We start from the raw sequence: 25,794 nt of genomic DNA on the forward strand, positions 1-25,794 counted from the left end.
GTGTCACTTCTTCCGCACTTGCTGTGTAAGCGCCTTGTTTTACAGCCACGTCATGTTATGTCTCGCCTAGCCATTCGTGGTTTAGCGCAAGATTCTTAGTTCTCATTTCATGTTTGTTTCCTTTTTACTGTTCATGGCAGGACTCACGGCCGACCCAAAGAAGTGTGTGGATGGACAGGAGGAGGTACAGTATTTGTTGTACCACTTGGGCAGCAGGCAGGTGCATCCGCAGATGAATAAAACGACAGCCATCCCATCCTGCCCACGTCCCAAGATGAAAAAAAGGTGAGACGGTTCCATCTATGAATGTATCTTTTTAGCTTTTGACCTTGTTTTTTTTTTTTTTTTTAGCAAAATTAGGATTTACTGTGTTAACGCACATATTCACAGGGTAAAGTCTCACAATGATTTATTTGAGTTACACAGCAGGTTAGATGCATATATCTATCAATCTTCCTAGAATTAATGTTTTGAATATACAGTAAATAACACAAAAATAAACACCCTGAAGTTTATTTGGATTCTATTTGCAAGACAAAAAAGTGAAATAAAATAAGAATGAGACAAAAATCAGTATGCTAAAGGTTTTGATGAAATTTACATTTTGTGTGACTGTGATTGTAACAATGGAAAAGCAAAATCACCCAAAGAATAACTGAAACTACTGACATTTTTTTTATTTTCTATCTATTTTAAGTCATTCAGGTAGTCCTCTCCATAGTCAATGATCTTTTTCAGTACACTCAGTATCAGTGAATCCACATCGTTCTCCGTCTCAATCTCTGTGTGGTAGTTCTTCACGAGGAAGATGCAGTTCAGTGGAATACCCAGGTTCATGCTCACTGTTTCCATCTAAGTTTAAACAAAATTACATTTTAAGAAAACTGAATCTGTATTGTTGCACTAGTGACATAATTATAAATTACTTCTTGAATTATTTGTATTGATTCCAGCTGAGGTTTCTGTACAAATATACTACAACTGAATTACAGATGTTACATTCATGTGTAAACTGTCTACAAATGCATGAAAGTTACTTCTTTGAACATACCAGCTTATTCATGTGCTTGCTCTTGTAGGCGTTCTTTATGTCTTTTTTGACTTCAGGACAGGCTTCATCAATTTTAGTGATGAGAGCTATTTGTGGGATCCCTGCCAATACAGAAACCAATGCAATCATTTTATGTCATGTTTTTATAGCATCTAAATTGGTGACATCATACATGCTCTTAGAACCACATCTGCTCTCACCTTTGTCATGAGCTGCTGCTCTGACACCTTTCATCTTTGTCACAATTTCAGCATCGATCATGCTCACTGTGTCAGCACGGAGGACTAAAACCAGAATGTGGGCTTTGTCATCTAAAGTGGAGGAGCTTCTGTAGTTAGGATCCGTTTTAGGCAATGGAGATGTGGGATTGAACTGGTAAAAAGAAAAATCACTAAAACCTTTTGCATGATACAGTTTGTGTACAAGCATCTGAATGAAGATGCCATACCCTGTAACCTTCATTTACATGTCCACTCATGGTGAGTTTGATGTCTTCTACATGAATTCCTCCCTTAGCGCCCTTCTCAAGGCCCATGGTGTCAGTGAAGACAAAAGGATAAAAAGTTTCTGGATTTCCTTTCTGAATTTTATATGTTTTGTGCTGTAAATAAAAAATTTGGTGTTGTTATATTAGCGCCACATACTAAAGACTCTAAACAGCTTTCATTTGCATAATAATTTATACACTAGTTGTACTATTTTTTAATCTTTTTATAGTTAGCTTTATAGTCTACAAAGCAGTTACCACTGCAGTGCGTTCCTGTAGTCCTAGAAAATCTTGTAGGAAAGGTTTTTTTTCATGCAAGCCTCTAACAGCAACTGTCTTTAGAGGAGATGCCTCCTCATACTTACTGCAATGGTGAAACTATCTCTAGAGATTGCGTCTGCCGAAGCTCGAATTGCTATTTTGCCTCTTAAAACACTGTCGACAGAGTTGATGAAGCTGGACTTTCCAGCACCTGGTGGTCCATAAAGCAGGATTCTGAGATGCTGGACATCTTTGTGAGGCTTGTAATCTCTGACAAGCTGCAGGTCTCGCTCTCTTTCACTGTTCATTAGGAAATTACAATAGCAGTTAGTTTGTTACTTACAATTTACACAACAGTGTTATGAACAAACGCAAAATAACACAAACAAACAAAACACTTGAGGGCTGTACTACCAAGCCAGACTGAAAATGGTCAGGTTTGCATTGGCTCGCTTGATAATACCTAAAAACAGAGTCACAAAAAATTAGCATCATGATGGTGGTTATTATTGATAACTCAGGCATCTTTGCACATGTCATTGGCCTGATTTAATTCAATTGAATTCAGTTTTATTTATATAGCGCCAAATCACAACAACAGCCGCCTCAAGGCCCTTTATATTAGAGGAAAATGTGATGGTGATAAATTAAGATTATAAGAAGTATAACAGCAAGAGGCAAGTGAGAAACAACTGCAGAAAATGATTAATCTTAAATCTCTAATTTAATACATTTATTTTAGCATTCAGTGCACATTCAGAACTATGATATTTTGCTAACGAGACAGCTGCACAGTGGAGTTTTGAATCTTTCTATTGATACATTTATATATTATATAATCTGGTCTGACATTGACATCTAATAACAATCATGTATAAATAACACAAGTCACATTGAACTTGTAAAACACAAAGAAGGAACCACAGCCTTAATACTCACGTCCATGGGATGTTCCTTTCTTCTTTCTGTAAAACTGTAAAGTGAACATTGTGTGAATCACAACAGAAGGGAATTGTTTAAATTAATTTTTCATTATTATGTGTCTGTTTTATCTTAATGCTTAAACAATTTTATATTATTTCTTACGAGGAGGTGAAGGAGGAGGTGGAATAGTACCTGCAATTAAAATATGACATGTTCATGTCAACATGCTAGTAACACTTTTCCATATTCAGTGTCAGTTTTATTTTTTATTCCAATATATGAAATTACATCTTAGCAGTGATGGGAATAACGGCGTTACAAGTAACAGCGTTACTAACGGCGTTACTTTTTTCAGTAACGAATAATCTAACTAATTACTTCCTATCGTTACAACGCAGTTACCGTTACTAACAAGAAAATGCGGTCCGTTACTATTTTTCAACAAACAGACGGTTGAAGCTGTCTTCAGCTTACTGCATCTTATATCATTCGCACATAAGAGGCTATAAGTAATCTGGGCGCTACAGCTTTAAGCAGCTGCGCGCTCCCGCAGGCGGTAATCACTTTCTGCCCGACGATCACTTTCTAACACCTGGAGCTAAGGGGGCAAAACAATCGCATGAGTGCTGCTGTTTGACTCAGAAAGAATAAAGTAGTCGTGGTAAGCCAATCTCTCCGATGCTGGATCATTGCGTGGCTTCACGTTAGTCTCTCGACCAGTTCTTAGTTTGAGTCTCCTGCATTATTGTGTGTCTGACAGCTGCCTCTCTCTTATGTCCCCAGGAGTAGCGGGAGACAAGAGGGCAGCGAGCACGGGGTGCTCATCACAGAGAAGCGGAGACAGGAGCACTAACACTGGGAAGAGGACACGTCACGGGAGTCGGGAGAGCACGGGATTTATTGTCATGTTTTTCCATCACTGTAGATAAACGCACTGTTCATACACAGAGCACCGCGCCTGGGTCCTCATTCCCCATATTCCCAGACCGTGACAAAACCAGAGTCATGATAAACAATATATATGCGGTGTTTTTTTTCCGAGTACTTTCCTCAAGTTTACTGTCTAAGGACAGCGCTAGCAAGCACTCTCTGCTTATGACCAAAAAATAAAAAAACAAAAAACAGCCCTTTCGTGTTGGTGGAAAAATGTACCATGTTGACCAATCAAAAAATGTTATGGCAACATGACATTTGGTTAATTAGAAAGAGGGGGTTATTTTAGGAGTGGTGGCGAGAGAGAGAGCAGAAAAAGAGAGAGCAAGTTTTGAGATGTGAGAGATTTGTGATGTTTGGAGTGTGTAGTTAATTTTTTTGTGTTGTGTGTCAGAACAATGAGGTGACTGCTGTCTCCAGGTATCAGGCTGTGATGTTCTCCTTTATAGTGGACAGAAACTGTTTTTTTGGAATGGTACAAACAATTTGTGTAGCATCTTATTGAATGCAGAACAGCTGATTGTTCTGTAAATAGTTTGAAATGGTTGTTTAAAAAAGGGTAAATGGATGCAAATAACTTTGATTGCAAAACTTGTGCATATGATTTTAAAACTGGCAATTTATATTTGCATTTAAAGTTATGAAATATGATTCAATAAACATGTTTGTGGTTGTTACAGTAAAAACCTTTTCTACTTGGAATTTATATTTTTTGTCTGATTTTAGATCTATTGTGTTAATACAGTTTGTCAAAATGAGAACATAACTGTAAATTCAGACACGCGAGGTTGTGCTGAAAAGGATGATACCAAACAAGGCAAAGTAATTTTTTAACAGTGAAATGTTGAGGTAAAATCAAAAGTAGTGAAAAATGGCCAATTATAACTTGGACCCCAGAGGGTTAAAACTTTTTTAGTAACTTGCCCAACTGCATTTTACCATTTGCCTCATTCAGATCAAAAGTACATGATGTGTGTGTGTTCGTTTCTGTCTCTCTTCCCTGTCTACGAAGCTGTGTTATATACAGGTTTTTGATACGGGCGACACGGGCGGTTGCCCGGGGCAGCATCGTGGTGGGGGCGGCATCACGGGCATCGGCAAAAAAAAAAAAAAAAAAATACTAGTACTCATGCTGCCCCGACGTCATGCCAGCGCATAGTGGGGGTGGCATAGGCACCGATCGGTTTTCTATCGCCCATTCGCTGGGAGTAAGGGCGCCCTCCGTTTGCGAGGTGCGCCCTCTCCGGGGGATTCTCTGGCTGGCTGGAGCAGCATCTAATAACCAACTCGCAAAATAAAACAAAATTAAAACAAACCAACAAACCAACAAACACGAAAACACCAGACATTATGATACAGACTTATAATTTGCACCGATGTTCTTTCGAAATTCTATACGCGAAAAGTGAGCGCGAGAGCCCTCGGTGCGCCTGCTCGCTGCTGAAGTCAAAGTAAACGTTATTGTCATCTCCGCTACATACAGTCCAGTATATAGAGAGACGAGACGACGAGGCTCCAGTTACAGCAGTGCAAGTAAACAAACTATAAATATAAGAAGAGTAAGAAAATAAATATACATTTTAGGACTCGGGGTAAAGGGATCAATAACAATTTAAAATTTATAATTTACAGTTTGAGTTTACACACACAACCCATCGAAAGGGGAGTGGGGCCAACTGCTTCTAAATAGAGCAGATTTCATTCATAACGTTGTAAATCCAAGCCCATTATGTATTCATGATTTGAATCCCAGAAATAAACCCTAGACAAAGCAAATCTGTGAACTAAGGTGTAGGTCTGTTAGGTTATGTTGTGGTGATCCTCGGGTTGGGGGATGGGTGTTCATACTGGAATGCAAAATTAAAACCAAGATGGACAAGAAAAGTTCAAAGCCATCAGGTCCTCAGTTTAGAAAAAAGAGAAAAGAAGAGGAGAAGAAACGAGCAAAAGATACAGGTAAGCAGATGTGTCATTGGATAATGGCAGGTCATCCTGAAACAATCAGACTCAGAATACTTTATTAATCCCTAAGGAAATAACTTGAGTTACAGTTGCTCCAAGAAGAAATGGTAAAAATAGTAACAGTAACAGACTAAACTCCAAACAATACATTATGTTACAGATTTTACACATTTAAGAAATAGAACTAATATATACAGATTTACGAATAAATTCTTTACAAATCCTACCATGTGAATTCATGGATTTTTTTTTCACATTCTGTCTCTCACGGTTGAAGTGTACCTCTGGTGCAAATTACTGACCTCTGTCATCATTTTGGGGGGGGGGAACTTGCACAATCGGTGGCTGACTAAATACTTTTTTGCCCCACTGTATCAAGGTTTAACAGAGGTGATTATAAATAAATATCAAGAAAATTAGTGAGAATATTCCAGAAAAGAGCATGTGTTCAGCACAATATTAATTAGTCATTGTCAGTTCTTTATTTGTCCTGTTCTCATTGTATGGCGAATTATGATGGCTGTTTGGTAGCCGTTTGCATAGTATGCATACTCTCTCTCTTCATGTATGTGTGTGTTTCTCTGGTGAAATTCAGTATGGTTCCAGCAAGTTTTATGTTAATGTACAATCCATAATGTATGTGTGGGTGTGTAGGTGGGGGGAGGGGGTGAGCGCCAGAGGGAGTGTTCGCCCAGGCCGCCAAACAGGCTAGGACCGCCACTGCTTTATGGTAAACACGGCGCGCACTTCCGTAAAAACGGCAATTTACAAATAAAGTTGATATTTTAGCAACTTTTATGAACACCACTCAAAAAGCTACTTGGTAAGTCAAGTCAAGCAGGTTTGATTTGTATAAACCAATAATATGCCAAACAGCCCAAAGAGCTTTACATGCTGGAAAACATAGTGAGAGGAAATGATAAAAATGACATTTATGAACTTATTAAAGCAGAGCTACAAACAAACAACCAAAATATCAAAGCTATTTAATCCATAAAATGTCACATTAAAAACGATATTAGCTTACCCATAACATAGTTATATAATCTCTTCATGTTTCTTTGTACCAACCACCTGTGAATAAAACAAATGGTAAATGGATTGATTCTTACATAGCACTTTTCTACTCCCGGAGTACTCAAAGCGCTGTATATAACACGTTTCATTCACCCAAGCACTTCTAAACACAAGTGCAAACTAAACTACATTCACACTCCGATGAAGGCAACTTGGGGTTAGTATCTTGCCCAAGGATACTTGGCTGTCGGAGGGGCGCTTTACTGAGCTTCCTGTTCCTGGAAAAGTAATACGTTTTGAAGATCTCAAAAGGCTCATATAAGTTAGGTCCTTTAACTTTCAGTGGCTGTTGAAAGGACTAAGTTGTGGTATACCGATGGTCAGAAATTCCATTATAATTTTAGTATTACTTTAACACAAAGTCAGGGGTGACCCAGGAGCAGTGCCTTGAGTCACCCTGCGACTCTTCAAAATGCCACGTCAAGTTAAAACCATTGTGTCTGTGTATCTATATAGATAGATACTTAGGATATTGGACTATATGCCTATATATGCATTAATATAAATTTAATCATACTTTTCCAACAGTATTGAAATGATAACACATGTTAGCATACCTGAATATCCAATTGTGCTCTGAAGATATTGGTTCTCTGGTGTTTCCTGCACTGATGCGGACTGAGTATGACTTTTCTTGTATAAGCATTCTTTCAGTTTCATTTGGGTCATGTGACTTCTATGAATTTCCCCCTAAATAGTCCACACTAGGCGATTTTAACTTCTTTGTTTATATGTGTCATGCACTTGTATTTCTTAGAGTGGAATTATTGATTCAAAAGTGGCTTCTTAGATACATGGTAATTAATGACTAATGCTATAATAATTACCACAGTGTATACGATGCCTGGTTCTAGATGTAAGTTTTGAACTATTGGAAGTGAAAGAAAAAAGTATCTGAGCATGAGCTTTTTTTTTATAGTTCAGCCAACTCGCTCTACATGTATTCTACAGTATCTCCATGTGCTAACAAAACCATGGAGTTTAACTGTATGTTTGAACCAAAAGTGCAAACGTGGTTGTCACTGAGGAGCTAAAGATTGGGTATGTGGGATTAAAAGTGAATACTGCCAGGAACTAATACAGCAAGCTCAAAGTTCTGAACTTGATTGATTGATTGATTGAATCTTTATTTTGAACATGTTGAAAAAGTATAAAAAAGATATTTACTGCTAAACAACTGTACTTTTATTGTGCACAAAAAAATTAACTGCAATTGTGCAAAACAGGGATTGAAAACTTTGATCATTTTTAGGCTTGTGTGCAACCCCGTTAGTATAGACAATTCCTGCTTCATAAATAGTTCCTCTTCTTTTTGGAACTGGAATTCCAAAACCGCTGGAACCAAAGGGAGGAGTTATTGTGACCCTGTCCTGGAACAATTGTGCTAATGGCAAAGATATTTAAAAATTTGTAAATTTTAAGTACAATTTGACAAAAAAAGATTTAAGACTAATTTTGGGGGATTTTATTAGTTTTATACATAATTTAATTACAGATTAAAGAAAAATAAATTAATGAATGGAGATTACAACAAATAATACAACATCTAACAAATCTCAGTAATTTAATAATTGCAGAAGAACATTACAAAAAGCTAAAAAGGAATTTTGGATAACGTAAAGAACATTTAAAAAGAGAGGCATCACAATAGATGACTACTCATTTTAACACTGAACTTATCATCTCATACACATCTGCCACATCTGCCTGAAGTGATCATAATATCTTTGCTTTTTTTTAAAGTCCTACATAACCCAAAATTCACTTTTTGATAAATAAGCCAATTTTAGGAAAAGTCATGAAATATAAAGTCATAAATATATAATATATAATAGATTTGACCAGAATTACATGATTTTTAAAAAGCCAAGAGGACAAAATGACTCCATTGGCTTTTTTGCTAAGTTGTGTCCGTTGTGTCTGCTAAATCTGTGCTGTTACGCACAGTTTCCTGGAGATTCTGAATTTCCTGGTAGTTTGTTTTTTGTTAGTTCTTTCATCAGTTACAGTTAGAAACATCCCGTAAAACAACATGTAAAAGCTGAGCTCTCTTTTCTTCACGTTCGCTTTCTTCCTGCACTGGGTCACATGAATCCTCATAATACACATTAGACTGAACTAATAAAGGGTACAGCAAGGCTGATAATATCCTGATATTTTAGTAAATGTCGCTTTTTCTTTGAGCTGCTCTGTCATCACACTGTTTTTTCAACTTGTTAAGTTGAATCACTAGAAGTAGAGCTTGTGAAAGAACTCCTGCCAGGAAAACTTTTGTTTTTTCTTAGTTTCTGCATTTCTATGTGTGAAAAATTGATATTTTGCCTCGCAGCATCAAAGGTGTGTGTCTTTAGCCCTTTAGCTTTTTTTTACATAGCCAACATGTCTTCATGTTAAAGTTACATTTAGTTTATTTTGATGTTGGTTCGCGAAGTTTATTTGTTTATTAGATTCCCCTTGTGTTCTCTTCCCCAGTATTTAAGTTTTCCTCACTCTTTATGTGTCATGCTGTCTTATGTTATCAAGTTTGTACTGTCATGTCTGTGTCTCATGTTTCCTGTTTTTTTTTTTTTTTTTTTTTTTTTTTTTTTTTTTTTTAAATATCTTTTCTGGTATTTAAAAAAAAATCTACTGAAACATACTTCCAGTCATGTGCTGTGGAGGTCAGTCAGCTGATCCACAGATCTTAACAATGAATATTTGATCCCCAGTGAAGTGACTGCCTTTGGTGTTTGGACTGAATAGTCTTTGATGAGAGAAGGAACCTAGAGCACTGCCAGCTTTACAGAGACAAAATAGCCACATGAGGAGCTGCACTGCAGCTTTTTCACTACACGAGGGCGCTGGAGATCTACAAGGCTGAGCATGGCTCACTGTTACAGCCAAAACTGAAACAGCCTATTTCAGGAGGCCCGGACTTATTCAACATTATGAACTTTGGTGAAATGAAATCAGCAGACTCTTCTTTTAAGCCTTTGTTTGTGCCAGGACAATCAATCAACATACGCTCAGTTTATAAAGATTACAAACATTAATATGTGTTTGCAGATTGTGATCACATGTTTAAGGTGAAGCCCTGACTGCAGTGTGTTTGTTAAAGTGTGGCTTTTGGACTATTAAAAAACAATAACAGAAAAAAAAAAAAAAAAAAAAAAAAAAAAGAAAAAGTATAAAAAAAAAATAGAATTAAAAGAGACAAATGAACAAAGCAAACAAAAGGAAAACGAGCAACCACAACTCCAAATAACGTCCATGTTCAAAAAGGAGCAGGAAGAAGCATAAGCTTATTTAATCCCACCCCTTTTCCACTATCTAGTATCAATAGACTACAGAAATACCTCCTTGCAATTACATTATATGTTATGTGTAATTTTTTTTTTATTTATTTATTTTTTAAAATATATACACATATATGTTTCTATCTATCCATACATACGTATATACACACATACGCACATATACACATTTTCACAACTTAAATTAAGTATTACTTAAAATAATACAAATATTCAATTTATAAATAAAAAACAGTTAGAAATTGCAGCAATAAAATGTAAAATTAACTGACATTTACAAAAAATGCCAGAGCAAAATTACAGACCAGCAAAGTCAACATCATCAGACTTATATCCAGGGCCAGATCTGAACAAATTTTCCACAGCTTCACCTCCACCCTACTCTGACCGTGAAAAACAAGCTTCAAGAGCAACCAACCTATCCCAGGCCAAACCACAAATTGCTGGAGCAACTGCATCATCTCTGTCTCCTCAAATCACCAGATTGGGAAAAGAGTTTAACCTCGGAATGCGTGAGCACTATAACCTGTAAAAATAACTTCACCACATTAAGGTGGCAATCCCCTCAGGGGAAAACTGAAAAATAAAGCAACAAAAAATAAAATAAAATATTCCTCATCAGATTATAACGATTAAAAACATTTACCTTAATTGGATTACCTATATCAAATATATTCGAACAGAACAATAACATTTGTCACTATTGCCAATATTAGAAAAACTAAAAAGGGTAGAGCAAGTTATAAAAAAAAGTCAGTTCACCAAGTAGTAGAATTAAAAAAAATAAAATAAAGAATAAAATAAAATATCCATCCAGGTCTTTACAACAAACAACATAAAGTGTGTCTTAACTGGATAGCCTAATTCTCAAATAAATTTGCAAAATAAAGTAAGAATAAAAAAAGATCTTAATATAAGCCAGTATTTACAAAACTATAAAGGGTTGGCATTTATTGGAAAAAAAATCCCACAATTCACCATGTTTTTTCCTACAATTCTCAAAGTAATTTGTAGAACACCGATTTAGAGAGCAGATAAAGAACAGAACATTTGTCTTGTTTTATGACTGTTTATTTTACAAGAAACTGAACTCTGTGGTTGCAACTAAACAGCTCCACTCTTCCTTCACCTCAATCCGCTCTACAACAACAGTCTCCTGTTTCCCTTTCCAAAACCTCCTACATATCCAAGTTATTTGTTCTTTCTCTTATGTAACATGGTGTGACAATAGGGGGTTAGGACCTGTGACAAAGTGGAGAATAAACTCTCACATGATGTTGAAGACACACCAATCACCAGGGCTGTTACACACAATTTATGCAACTCAGGAAAAGCTTCTTGTACTCCTGTAGGACTTTACACACAGTGGACAGGTCTGTTTCCTTTGATCATTGTTTGAGCAGCATCTGTTTTGCCACAAGAACTTCATTTTTCAGATTTACAACATCTGCTACAGTGTCAGCCATCACAGCCAGAGGGTGCAACAGGGTGGGGTCTAGAAATGTGCTAGATTTGGGTGCAAGACTTAGATATGGCTCTCATCAGGTCATTATTCTTGTGTGAAAATCTAGTTTCCATTTCTGAAATGGCCCTGTCAAGGATGTTGAGCAGGGATCTTTTCAGAGACTGATGGGGAGAAATGGTAAGTTCACCAGAGTATGTTTGGCCCAAAGTTCAGAGCACAATACTTTGATCCAGGTGTTTGCTCACTGTTTTCCTTCTCTTTGTTGGATGTGACTCATCCTCATCAGGAGAAGACACTCCCCAGCAGTCATCCTCACGGAAAAACCTCACGTTTTTTCTAGGAGTCAGGTGCTGCACTAACAGCCTCAGAAACATTGCACAGACCAACTGACTGAGAGGTCATATTTTTTCCTGACCTCTCCAGCCACTGTTTGGATAATTTCATTTCGGACGTCCTTATCCAAAATTGTGTATTTTGCTTTTTTTTTGGGATACCCTTAGTAGTGCTTGCCAGCTCCTCATCCTTCTCTAAGGTATATTCCATCACTTTAAGAAAAATACCTTAAGCAATGTCATTATCGTTAACCCCTGCATCATATCTCAAGGGTTCTGCAGTCCCACAGAGCCCCAACTCATTTACACAGAGAAACGTTATAGCACTACCAATACTCAAGACATAGTAATGTTTTTTTTCCTCCAGGTTATAGTTTACCAACCAACACTGAATCCAAAGCAGCCCCTGTGGCCTCTCTGCTTTTATGCTCAGTCCAGATGGTTGAAGCATGCACATAGTTGTGGCTGGACACATGACTCAGCAGCCCCTTGTCTCAAGTGCTGCTTTCCAGTTGTTAAAACCAGTTAAGGTAAAAACTAAATCCCTCTCATTAACAGTGCTGCCTTATTTCCGACAGGCAAAACAGAAGCATGCATCCCGCACAACAGAGTACTCCAGCCATGGTCATGTGCGGTACCAGGCAGGATTGAACGATCTTAATGTTGTACTACCAAATACACGCTTGTATTTGGTAGTACAAATGTCACAGCGTGCCGAAGCAGACTGTGTGAATAGTGGACCCAGTATGCAGACACGAAGGAACAAAACTTGAATTAGCAAAAAGCAAGCCGTTTAATGTGGCTGATGGAGAAATGCAGAGTAATGCATAAGGTAAACAAAGACGAGAAAAAACAATAACCTAAACTGGGGAAACTAAAAATAAACATGAAAAACCCTAAACATGAAACTTGGCGTGGATACAAAGATACTTTGCACATGGAGCCATGGCGCAAAAGACAACAGAAAACCTGACACTGAACAAAGGAGGACAGAAGACTTCGGTACACAGAAAGATAATGAGAGGACGGGGAACAGGTGGGAACATAGCTCGGACAAATTAGGCAGGAGGCAGCCGCAGCGAGGGGCCTGGGCTGGCACCACCTGATCGTGCACCTAATTGTGCATGTAGGCATGTAGGAGTGGTGATTTTGGTGGTGGTGATTGTGATCTGCTAATTTCTTCTTTCTAGAACTGTAATTAAATCTGTTCAGTAATCAATTTATTGTATTAATAAAACGGACATAACATTGCTAATGTTAGCAATTTATGGTATTTCAAGTTCTATCTAACTCCAATGTGTTCAGCTAAATACATTCACAACAAATAATCAGATTACATACAGCTCATCATTTTGATGTTTAAGGTGTGCTTCGAAGTCACATTTATTTTATAAATTATCCTCAATGACGTCTTAGCCCTGCAATCAGCTTGTGACCTGTCCATCCTGTGACAACTGGGTGAGACTCCAGTCCTCTGTGACCCTGAGTTGGATAAGCAGAAGAGGATGGATGGATGAATCAGGCTAATCTTTCATCATTCAAAGTTTACTTTCTTAGGTGATGGCAGAATGTAACAACCACAGCCTCTTAGCATGTAAAATGAAACTGAAATATAGAATGTATGAATTGTTAAAAACCCTCCTGTCAGCACATGCTTTGTCTCTGTGGGATAAGTGTGATCCCCACACAGACCAATCGGAATCGACCAATCAAAGTACTTAGCCGCCCCTTTCTTTGTCTTGGCAATTGAGAGCTATTTTCTTTTGACTTTCAGAAAGAGCCAGACTGTTACTCATGAAACTAGTAAGTTTACCTCCTCAGCTTTGTGTTTAATTGTCTCTATTCAGAGTAAAGTCAGCCGTGCTGATACTTTGTTCCTACTGGCAATGTGAGAGTAACAACAGCAGTAAAGAGTGTAAAAGCATTGCTTCATACACTATATTTCAGTTAAGGAATTGCTTGTTGTTATTGTGTAGAGCTAATGTTTAAGTTGAGTAATTGAGCAGATAACTGGAATATATTGGAATACCTGAAATAACACAAATGACAATAAATAAACAGATAAAAGTTACATGTGAACACAATAAAATACAATCTCAACCATGGGACTGAAGCAGATAATACAATATTATATGAACACTGAATTGTAGCTAAATTGGATGAAATGGCTCATTTGTGGATCAACACTGCCCTCTAGTGGACCAAAGAATTCACTCAAATGCCGCTCTGACACGTTGGTTTACGTATGGAGTTGCTTGCAAAAACAGGTGTAGATAGTACAGCAGTAATTACAACAGGTAACACTCTCTGGTAAACATTAGCCTCGGTCTCTCTGAGGTTCCTGCTCAAAAATGGGATGCTCAAACTGAATAGTGTATTTCTCTGCGATTACAAACTCTTTGTAAGAAGTCGTGGTATCAAAATAAAGTTAACACCTGTGATACTTCATCAGAGGTGTAAATATTACAGCAGATGTTTCTGTGTCAAAGTAAATGAGGCTGCGATATAGAAAAATAATAAGATTTTGGTCAGTTGCCTAATTTATTTTTGGATTTTATTGAAAATATGCTTCACAAAAACAACAATCTGCTCGACTACTCAGCTTAAACGTTAGCTTTACACAATAACAACAGCCAATTCATTAACTGAAATATAGTCTGTGAAACAATGCTTTTACACTCTTTACTGCTATAGTGTTGCTACTCTCACATTGGCAGGAACAAAGTATCAGGATTGCTGACTTTACTCTGAATAGAGACAATTAAACACAAAGCTGAGGAGGTAAACTTACTAGTCTCATGAGTAATAGTCTGACTCTGTCTGAAAGTCAGAAAAACTAGCTCTTAATTGCTGAGAAAAGCAGGGACAGCTAAGTACTTTGAAAGGTGTGGGGATCATACTTATCCCACGGAGATAAAGCATGTGCTGACAGGAGGGTTTTTTCTTTTTAACAATTCATACATTCTATATTTCAGTTTCATTTTACATGCTAAGTTGCGGTGCTATGGTTGTTCCAATCTGCCATCTAAGAAAGTAAACTTCAAACGAAGACAGATTAGCCTAATTTCATGATTTATAACCCAAGTGATGAAATATCCATCCATCCTCTTCTGCTAATCCACCTCAGGGTCACAGAGGACTGGAGTCTCTCCCAGTTGTCACAGGATGGAAAGCAGGGTACAGCCTGGACAGGTCACAAGCTGATTGCAGAGCTAACATGTGACACTAAAGAGGACTTTGTAAAATAAATGTGACTTCGAAGCACACCTTAAACATCAAAATGATGAGCTGTGTGTAATCTGATTACTTGTTGTTAACGTATTTACCTGAACACACTGGAGTTAGAAAGAACAAAAAAGAAAACTGAAAACGTTTTGCATGATACAGTTTATGTATCACAGACTGTGTACAAACATCTGAATGAAGACATCATACTGTGTAACCTTCTTTTACATGTCCACTGATGGCAAGTCTTTCACGAGAATTCCTTTGTCACTGCACTGAAGGTCCATGGTGTCAGTAAAGACAAAAGGATAAAATGTTTCTGGATTTCTTTTCTTAATTTTCTTGTATTGTAAATAACACTGTAGTGTTGTTTTATTAGTGCCAGATACTAAAGATCCCAAACAGTCTCTCATTTGCAGAATAGTTTACACTTACAGTTGTATCTACTATCCTACTTGTTGTAGTTTAGTGTCTGTAAGGCAGTCACCACTACAGTGCACTCCTGTAGTCCTAGGAATTTTTTTTTTAAATGCAAGCGTGTCATAAGAAGAGACCCATTCTTATACATACTTTAATCTGGAAACAAGAGGATATAGTTTACACTTACAGTTTACAGTGTTATGAACAAATACAAAATAACACTATAAACAAACAAAACACTTGAGGGGTGTACTGCCAAACCAGACTGACACATGGTTGCATTGCCTGGCTTGATACTACCAAAAAACAGAGTTATCAATAATAACCACCATCATGATGCATGATGGTGGTTATTATTGATAACTCAGGCTTTCTGCCTCAGTGTGTGATGTTACATAAAAGGCTCATTTGACATGTCACATAACTCACTGGCCAGATTGTCAGAGACATAAGATGTGACACAAGAAAATGTGATGGGGATCTATAAAGATTATAAGAAGTATAACAGCAAGAGGCAAGTGAGAAGTGGTAGCAGAAAATGATTAATCTTGTAAATTCATAATTTAATACATTTACTTTAGCACTCAGTGCACACTCAGCAATGTGATTTATTGCCAACAAGACAGCTGCACATTGGAGGTTTAAATATTCTTACTGATAGATTTACACATTTTATAATCTGGCCTGACATTGACTTCAAAAGGCAAGCATGAGTCAATAATATAAGTCACATCAATGTTCTAGAACACAAAGAAGGAAACACACCCGTAATACTCACGTCCATGTTATGTTCCTTTCGTGTACCTCGAAAACTGTGAAGTGAACATGTTAATTATGTGAATCACAACAGAAGTGGATTGTTTTAAATTAATTATACGTTATTGTGTTGATTTTATCTTAAGGTTTAAACAATTTTGTATCATATTTTACATTTCTTATGAGGAGGTGGAGGGGGAGTACCTGCAATTAAAATGTGACAATGTAGCAACATGTTAGCAACATTTTTCCATATTCAACATCAGTTATATCATTTATTCCCTTATCTCAAATGAAATGTTACCATTTGCACGTTAAGATCAAAAGTGCATAATGATATCTTTCCATTGTGAAATAACTTTGCAAACATCTATGACTGATCCAGATCAAGATAACATGAGAATCCAGAATTTGTATGAGTAATATTATATGAAGAGGTTCAAAGAGCCTCACATGCTTAAAGCATGGTGAGAGCAAATGAAAAACAACAACAACATTTATGAACTTATTACAGCAGAGCTACAAACAAACTAGCAAACCATCACAAATATGCAAGCCATAAAAATGTTACATAAAAACAAATGTGCTTACCCCAAATACTTTTTTTGTTTCCAAACAAACTCATGTTTTTTGTACCAACTACATGTTAATAAAAACAATCTGAAAAAAGTCTTTATATTCTTCTAGAAATTAAATTCTTTTAACTTGAGACATACTAGAATTAATTTTTTTATCCTTAAGGCCAGTATACCCCCATTATACAATTACCTCATAATTTGTATCACACATTTATGTTTCATCCATTATTGTACACAGATATGCATTGTAGAATAGTTTTGGATTTAGACTGCTACACTTAGATACTAACAGACATAAACAGAGAGAATGGTAAATGTATTTGTATAGCGCTTTTACTTAGTCCCTAAGGACCCCAAAGCGCTTTACACATCCAGTCATCCACACATTCTCACACTGGTGATGGCAGCTACATTGTAGCCACAGCCGGCACAGGGGCGCACTGACAGAGGCGAGGCTGCCGGACACTGGCGCCACCGGGCCCTCTGACCACCACCAGTAGGCAACGGGTGAAGTGTCTTGCCCAGGGACACAATGACTGAGACTGTCCGAGCCAGGGCTCGAACCGGCAACCTTCCGATTACAAGGTGAACTCCCAACTCTTGAGCCACGATCGCCAATAGTCGAGAAGACTTCTTCTCTGAGGAATGTGTGAGGAGGATGATCTGCCTGAATGCGTGATGGCACCTGAAGGTAGAAAACTTTGAAGCTGACTCTCCTAGAGAAAAACAGGGCTGTAAATTCTGGTGTCTTTCCCCCTTCTCTCTATATATAGGCCTGACAGGAGGAAAAGAAATTGTTGCCATAGTGATGTGAGAAGGAAAGTTTCCTCATAGCAAGATGTCTGAAAGGTGCAGAAGACAAAACGTGAGCTGGACGTGGAGTCTGAAGGTTTTCCTTTAACTGTTGAACAGTCATGTTAACATTCTGTTTTTACCACATGCAATATAAGTGTTTACTGCCTAGGTGTGGAAGCCTTTTGTCTCTGAGCTGGAGAAACGGAGGTCCATGGCACCATGCAACACTAATGTAAAATTCTCACCGTTTGATAATAAATTGTGAAAACTGATCATTTGAGTGTATTTATCTTCTCTCTCTGATGTTGGTGTCTCGGTCATGTTACGTTTAACTGTAAATGGTTTGTTAGAAACTACGAAACCTCCCGTCCTCAGCTGCCTCCCTATTCCCGCTCCAGAGGATGGTCGGTGTATTCCAACCCACCTCTGGCGCTGGTGCCCTACTCTCAATTTTAAATGCATATAGACACTAAGGGTTTTCTGGAGGAGCCGTGCTGCTCTCTGATAGGAAGCAGGAACCATGCTCTCCTGTGTTTTAAATGCACTTTAGAACAGCACACAGCAACACTACATATGAGCGGGCGTAGGGAGGTTTGGGGTCTTCACTCACCCCGGTTCTGTTAGCCGTCAGGGCTGGGGGGCTGGGAGGAGGTGCTGGCCGTCAGATTCGGGTCTGGGATGCGGGGCCTCCCTGCTACTGCAGATAAGGAGGTGGTCCGCTTGCCTCCACCCCAGAGAGAAGGGTTACATCTCCTGGGTCTAGGTGCGGCTTGCCCCTCTGGGGGCGGGGATACCTGGACCTGGGATATAGAGTATGTTTGGGGAGTGCGACTGTCTGTGCAGTGTCTATTTGTGTCTGTCTACACGTTGGGTGAGTGCCGAGTATTTGGTTGTGTATATGGGGGTGGGAATGCACGTTTGTGTCCGCGTGCGCCTGTTTGTCCCTGCCGGTGGCTGATGCCCTCAGACGTTGGTGTGTTGGTGGTTCTTGTCGATTGGGGCTGGGCACTCATGTATGTACCAGCTCACTCCTGGTGGCCGATTGGTGGGGCCTGGTGCCTGTGGCCTGGCTGGGCCCCTTCCGGGGGGTGGGACGCCCTCAGGCCTCTGGCCTCGGGGCCTGAAGCTCAATCCTCTCTGGCACAGCTGGGTACGCCACTGCAACCCCCTCTGGCCTCTGCTCCGTAGCTGCTGGGTGACCTCTCGTTTGGGGCTCTACTCAGCTCTTCCCAGGAGGGTGGCACGGTTCCCCCCCTTTTTGGTGGTCCTCCTTGGGTCCTCGTATTCTTGGGCCTCTGGATGTCTGGGGCCTGGATCTCCTCCATACCTGCTTCATGCCCTGGGGCACGGGGCTATGGCTCCCCACACTCCCTAGCAGATTGTTACATGGAGAAACCTTTGGAATACAAGCATGCTGATCCACACAGGTATGCACACAGGTGTGTACACACAGGTGTTCACAGACCCGGACTACACCTTTCTTGGCTGCTGCCTCAAAGCACATTGTGCGCTGTCTATCTTGCGTGCTGCACAATATCGTTTAATATTTAGTATCTACTGTTATCTACTGCTAGCTAGTTTATTGTGATGGTGCTGTATTTATTATGTTGCTCTTTTTTTGTTTGCTTTCTCTTCTGTTTTTTTTTCTCTCCATACAGGTGATCCAGGTGTTTTGTCTGTTTTTCTTTCTCTCCCTCTCTTTCTTTCATTCTTTCTCCCTGTCCTGTCCCCCAGTCATGTCTGTCCCGTTTGTAGCAACCAAAAATGAAATAAATACATAATTATAATAAAGGTCAATCAAATGGACCAATATGGCAAGGCCATGATGATCCACTTGGTAAAATAGATCCGCTTGGCATCTTTCTTGGCCTTAAGACAACAATTCTGATGGTTAAAGATCCAAACGGGACAAAAAAACAAACAAAAAAAAAAAACTACGAAACACATGCAGACTTCTGGATGTTAGAAGACAATTAATAATGCTCATGAATAGGACTAAAGGCAGGAAAGTGTCCTTAAAGCACAAACATTAGAGACTCACAAAGTGACAGACTGGAAAAAAGCTGGTCGGGGCAAATCTGACACTCCTTTTAGGAGTCCACAACCCCTCGTCCAGCTGCTGAGCAACTTTCCCTTCCTTGTCTTTTACTTGGTCCATATTAAATTTGAACTAATAAGTATTTTCTCAACTCTACAAATGTTAATATTACCCCAATTATGGATGTAATATGTTTGTCAATACTTTTCCCCAGGCAGTCGTCAATCCTACCTGTGCTTTGTTCCTTTTTTAATCTCCGACACTTGTGTTACACAACTTTCCGGGTGCTATTCCCAGACCTTGTCATCCATCATTTTTAATTGGGGCCCTTTGAAAGTTTTAAGGCCAAAGTGAGTACAAAAGTCTGCAAAACAACAGGTGCCAGTCCAACTGCAGAGTAAAAACAATTAATCCTCCTGACAACCTTGTCAGGTTTGCTACCAAAGGTAGGCTACTATGCATGCACTATGCAGAAGAGTTTTTCACAACTTTGGGCAGAGAAGACTAGTTATGGGAAGTTTGGCTCTTTTCAGAGAGCTGGCTCTTCTGGCTGATGTTGTTTGTCTCTCAGCTAGTGTCACAGCCAAGTGGCCAACCCAGGAGAATGGACTCAAATGCAGACAGCACTCAGAGGCATGGAGAATAAGTGTTAGCAAGACTTTATTTACAAGGAGTGAAAATGTGCAACCGAATGTTTCCCAAAACTATGCACTTAGGAGCTTGGTGAGTTAAACTATGAACTATGACTGAAAGTTAATAAAGCCAACTAGAACAATACTATGATGTATAATTAGCTAGAACAGCATCGTGAATGTTATCATAAAAACATACAACTATGAACTATGAGCTGTGAACACACTGCATGCTATGAGAGAGCCCAGAGAACAAACCCTTAAGCTGGTGTAAGCAGGAGCCAGGGGTAACAGCCAGTACAGGAACCCTGTGGTGTGGGACTAAAGGGGAAGGCTAGACAGGAGAATGGTGCCAGGATTCTCGGAGTCACTGAAACAAGAGAGAAAGGTGTCAAGTGGGATTCCAGGTGTTAGATCCAGAGTGAACAGTCAAATTGTAAAGAGTCTTACTTGTCGCAGGCAGAGGCGAAGTGTGGAAGAGTAAGTGGTCTGGGTGAGCCGTTAGTGATATATGTCCAGAGCAGAGATTCAAGTGTTTACAGGAAGCAGGGCAGGGAGGCAGGCAAGTGAGTAAAGAGGTGAAGCTGCTGAACAGACCAGCACCTGAACAGAGGTTAGTTGGATGGAAAATGGCGTCCGGAGAATTACTGTGAGCAGAGAGGGTAAACAGGTGAGTACGAGCAATACTATGATACGTTAAATTAACTACAACAGCAGAGCACTCACAATCACTCCTAGCCAGATCATCTGCTAGCCATTGTTAGTCTGGTCTTAAAAGCCGGCAGCCAAATTACTCACATTACTCACTTCACCCAGAGGTGGACTCACCGGCACAATGGAAAAGTCCGGCACTCACCTGGACCATGTCAGTTAGTATCTGCCCTATTTTTGAGAAGACTCTCTCCTAAGGAACAGATGTTGCCACTATGCACAGTCTCCCCTCTATCACCTTCACCAGGCATGGAAAGACTGTGGCCTTGGCCTGCCACCAACTCAGCGGGTCTTCTCCACATTGGATGAAGGGGTACTCAAGATCGCATCTCCATTATAACATCAGCTGTATGTTATGAACTTGCATGGTCATGTGTTTGTTTTGTGCAGGTGATATATCTTTTTATGTTAATTCAGCTGTGCCAGGGCCCTGCTCTGATTGGTGCGTGGATACACTGCCCCGACGTGACTGGTTCCAGCTGGAGGACCCGCCCATTAAAAGGAGGCTGGAGTGCTACACCGGGAGAGGTCCTTGTGTTTCTCCTCATGACCCAGCAGTGTACCTGTGGCAGCCGCTGGCTGCAGTGGGGCTTAAAAGTTGTGGAAGTGGAGTGGGTAGGGGTGAACTGCGTTTCTTTTGATCACCCGTTTTCTCCTGTTTTGAATTGGTTAAGGAGGTCAGACTCTGTCTTTATTTTTGACTTTGTTTTGGTAAGGTCAGGGGTGCGGGATTTGTGTAGATTTGTTTTGTTTATTATTTTGGCCTTGGCTCACCCTGAAGTGTTGACACTCCCGTTTTGCTGTTCTTCATTTCCCACATTGTAAATAAGTCACATTATAACGAACAAATTTGTTTCCTGTGGCTGCTTGGGTCTTGGGGGGAGTGCCTCACTCATGTTATTGCCTGGCCCTAGACAGGTCGTAACATGTAGTATTTCTCTTTGTAGCATCTCCTGTAGCTCTTTCATTTCTGAATGGAAGCTTTTTAAATCTAGGATCCAGTAATGCAGTTTCTGAGAGGACAGTGTTGAACTCCATACGCAGATATTTTCAATCCATGGTTAAACAAAGATCCGCAACCAATTCCTTTACTTTCTGCACGGTTACTGTCAGTTGGTGTTGGGCTGTCACTGGCTGAAGACCTTTGCTAAGCAGGAGCATTTTGGAGGCTGTGATATAGCTGAAGGAGAGAAAACAGCAACTTTTAAAATTAGTTTTGTTTTTGTTTTTTAACCCTTGTATGGTGTTCGGGTCTGTGAGACCCGTGTTCAGTTTTTTTCAAAAGAAAAATTAAACAATTAATTATTTTTTCACGTGTAAATGTGTTGTGTCTTTCCACTCACTCCACTTGATTATAACTGATTTATTTATAACATTTTATATAAAAGAAAAACGAGAAGCACATTCATTCATAAATGTGATCTAACAAAGGTAAAGGGAAAAAATTAACCATGTTTGCTGTTCATATGTCTTGTAATTGGGATGAAGTAAACATCTGTTGAGTAATTTAACATAAAATTGTTTGATAGTGTTAATTTGGAAAGCCAAAACTCTAGCGGGTCCACCAGACCCATGAACACTGGCTGAGTAACAAAAATACGAACACCACACAAGGGTTAATTATGTGGCATATTTAATTTTTCAATTTAGTTTTGTCAATCATATGTGTTGTTTCTGCAATGTATATTAGTGACCGAATAGTAGAGAAAAAAACAACTGTGCAAGGTACCTGTCTGTACTTATCTCAACAGTCACTTCCTTATGGTTGCAGGACGGTGCAGACGTCTTTCACCAGCTCCCATTCCTCTTCACTTAACGTATCAACAGGTGCACTGATCAAGGCCATGGTGGAGATACTGGCATCTTTTGTTTCAAGAATGCCTCAATTCAGGTAACTCCATCTGGCGCTGTGTGGACTTTAGCCTCTTTGCAGCTACTGTGCTTCTGTGGAAAAACTCCACATTAGCCTTTACCTTGTCCACGGTTGTTTTCACCACCTTCAGGGAATCTCTTATCAACAGGTTTAATGTATGTGCCAAACATGGGTGGTGGGTCCACTTCAGAATTTTTATGGCCTTGGTGATGTTTGCAGCATTATCACTCACACATCACACCACTTTGTCCTGTACTTGCCACTCATTTGCCACTTTTAATAGCTCCTCTACCAACATTTCTGCAGTGTGTCTGTCAGTGATGTCAAAGCAGTCCAGCAGACAAAGATGTCATCTTTTAATTTTCAATAAAGTGGCAAGTGACAGACTCGAAAGAGCAGGTGGTTCAAGAGGTCCAGCAGTGAGTTGTCAGGCAAACCGATGGAGCTTTTTTTCACCCTGTCTTGCCATAATGCATGTTCTGTGCCATATAGTTTTGGGATTATTGTTAGGGACTGTGTTTTCCTACTAGGTAGAGTGTATGTGGGATTTAAGGCTTTGACAAAACCTTTAAAACCTTTATCCCCCATAATGGAAAAGGGCTGGAAATCAGTGACAATCATGTTAGCCAACCCCTCATCAATACTGTGCTGTTTGGCTGAGGTCATCTGCTTTGGTATAAACTGACTTATTGTGCTTTGAGTTGCAGTAAGATGGGCTGATGCACTAGTAGCTTCTGCAGCAGTTGTTGTTGGTTTGGGACCAGACACCACAGGGTCAGTAGACGTTGAGCCAGCTTGCCCTCTATCCTCCAACTGCACCCATATGGAAAAGAAATAGTAAAAACATATATGATTTACTCATGAAAGTGGCCACTTTCTCATTACTTTCATATATTTTTTTAGTAAGTATACAAAACATACAAGTTTCATTATATAATTTTTCAAGGGATCTTATATGTGTTTTCACTCTTGTATGCTTTTCATACAAGTTTCATACAAGACAGATAAAAACTTTATAAGATTTATATATATCTTTTCCATATGGGCACTGTGGGATGGACAGTTCTGATCTGTCTGTGCAGGTTTGTGGTGGAACCTGCTCTTACTGTTATTTTCATTTTACAGTAAAAGCACTCTGCTCTGCTATTCACAATATCTTTAAACTGCAGCCAGATGCTGCTTCATTTACGGGTGTCAGTCATATTTATGTGTATTTGCAACGGGCTCGCGCTCTCCTCCTCACCGCTGTCTACCGTCTAACTCACTGACTGAGGGGTTAGTGATGTGTATGGATCAGCAGGTGCTCATACAACAAGTGTTACAGACTTTATTAATATTATTGTAGATAATATTTGTGGGGATAGGTTAATTGGATAATCCAAATTGTCACTAGGTGTGAATGTGCGAGTGAATGTGAGTGTGAATGGTTGTCTGTCCCTGTGTGTTGGTCCTGCGACAGACTGGCGACCTGTCCAGGGTGTACCCCGCCTCTCGCCCTATGACAGCTGGGATAGGCTCCAGCGCCCCCCGCGACCCTGAAAAGGATAAGCGGAAGCGAATGGATGGATGGATAATATTTGACCTAAATATATGGGTCTTGTGATTTGAACAGGTAGGTTAAATGCTTAACATAGTGATTCCAACATATAAAACACTCCAGTGTAGGTGTATATTGTGTATACAAGTATATATGATTACATAGTATATATGTGAGGATATATGATTATATTATATAGTACATATGTCATAAGAATCCCCAACATTAATAGCACCTCTAGATTTATGTCATAGTTTATAATATAGCACGTTTATTTCGGTAATAGACTATTTATTTCAGTATAATGGTGTACAGTTCTTACCAGTTTGTCCTTGGAAAGTCCACACGAGTCCAGATTTATCCACGTTAACTTGAGTTAACCAAGTCAGACAGTTCTTTTGTAATGAAAATGTAAACACTCATTTCGCCGGTAAGTTACTGCAGTGCCAGCTGTTTAATTCACAGGACCTTATGCAGTAACTATGGTAACCACGGACACTGAGCAGCTGGATCGATGCAGGTCAGACTCTGGGAAGTATCCCTCATGTCCCTTTGAAACTAAAAAGTGGTCATTCATCAGCTGTGCAGATAGTTTTCCAGCAGGGTCCTGCTGATAAACTGCAAAACAAATGGAAACGTGTTGATGATGAAAATAGCGTGTCTGCCTCTACAGTCTTTGTGTTTCCCTGATGGGCATCAGTAATAAAATCATAGGCACAACTTTATTTAATTTTCTCATGTTGGCTGAAAACAATTTTACATACATTTTACATCGATCTTAAAACAGGACACAGACACTGTAATTACTGACCTCATATCCTGAGCCCATGTTTGACGTTTCTTTTTATGTCTAAACTTTGCTCTCAAATCTTTAAACAGCAGCGAGTCTGCAGCTGAGAGAATACAAACTCAAACTTTCGGAGCAGGTTTGATTGTTTCCATTATAAGCAGTGTTGGGGAGTAACGGAATACATGTACCGCCGTTACGTATTTAAAATACAAAATATGAGTAACTGTATTCCGTTACAGTTACCGTTTAAAAAAAGTGGTATTCAGAATACAGTTACTTTGTTGAAATAAAGGGATTACACGCGGTCTCTTCCTGTTTCAGGAGAGGCTATCCCCTCTCTATTTTGGTAATTCCACGTCGGTGGAAACCCAAACAAAACACGCATTAAGAGGCTCAAATGCCTCTCTCAATCTCGCTTCTCATAATGACTTGAAGAAATATTTTTAAAAATGATTTAATATGAAGGCAATAGGCAGAGTGTTACAGGCATCGCCCTAAAGAATGTAGCCTTATGGGCAGAGTAGTGCTGCAGGGAGAATGGACTGCCATACCTGTTATGTGTCTGTGAGCGCCAGGGAGGGAGAAAAAGGAGAGTCGAAAAGTATGAGCTGTCGCCGAGCAGAAACGGGAGCTGGAAGCATGTAAATAATAACC

The 25,794-nt window shown here is 39.3% G+C and overlaps 2 protein-coding genes across 2 annotated transcripts in view; one reads left to right on the forward strand and one right to left on the reverse strand.

Annotated features, from left to right (window-relative positions):
• The window catches only part of LOC309700748 (interferon-induced protein 44-like), a 185,451-nt gene that overhangs the window by 13,406 nt on the left and 146,251 nt on the right, over positions 1-25,794 (forward strand). The window lies entirely within an intron of this gene.
• On the reverse strand, positions 520-7,327 carry LOC309701228 (interferon-induced protein 44-like). The gene is made up of 9 exons (XM_082525328.1): positions 7,253-7,327; positions 6,646-6,692; positions 2,886-2,915; positions 2,739-2,772; positions 1,904-2,099; positions 1,500-1,652; positions 1,252-1,423; positions 1,052-1,152; positions 520-852 (listed from the first exon to the last, which is right to left on the reverse strand). Exons 2-9 carry the CDS (start codon positions 6,671-6,673, stop codon positions 688-690), a joined length of 879 nt encoding a protein of 292 aa, XP_082381454.1. The 5' UTR covers positions 6,674-6,692; positions 7,253-7,327; the 3' UTR covers positions 520-687.

Source organism: Aulonocara stuartgranti, assembly GCF_965226115.1.
Source record: "Aulonocara stuartgranti genome assembly, chromosome: 23".
NCBI classification, from domain to species: Eukaryota; Metazoa; Chordata; class Actinopteri; order Cichliformes; family Cichlidae; genus Aulonocara; species Aulonocara stuartgranti.

Bases quoted from the DNA above. Each gene is read 5' to 3' on its own strand.
- LOC309701228 (XM_082525328.1), bottom strand. From the start codon at position 6,673: ATGAAGAGATTATATAACTATGTTATGG. The intron at 2,916-6,645 runs GTAAGCTAATAT...TTTTAATTGCAG, and splicing joins ATTATATAACTATGTTATGG to GTACTATTCCACCTCCTCCT. The intron at 853-1,051 runs GTATGTTCAAAG...GTTTAAACTTAG, and splicing joins GCAAGCACATGAATAAGCTG to ATGGAAACAGTGAGCATGAA.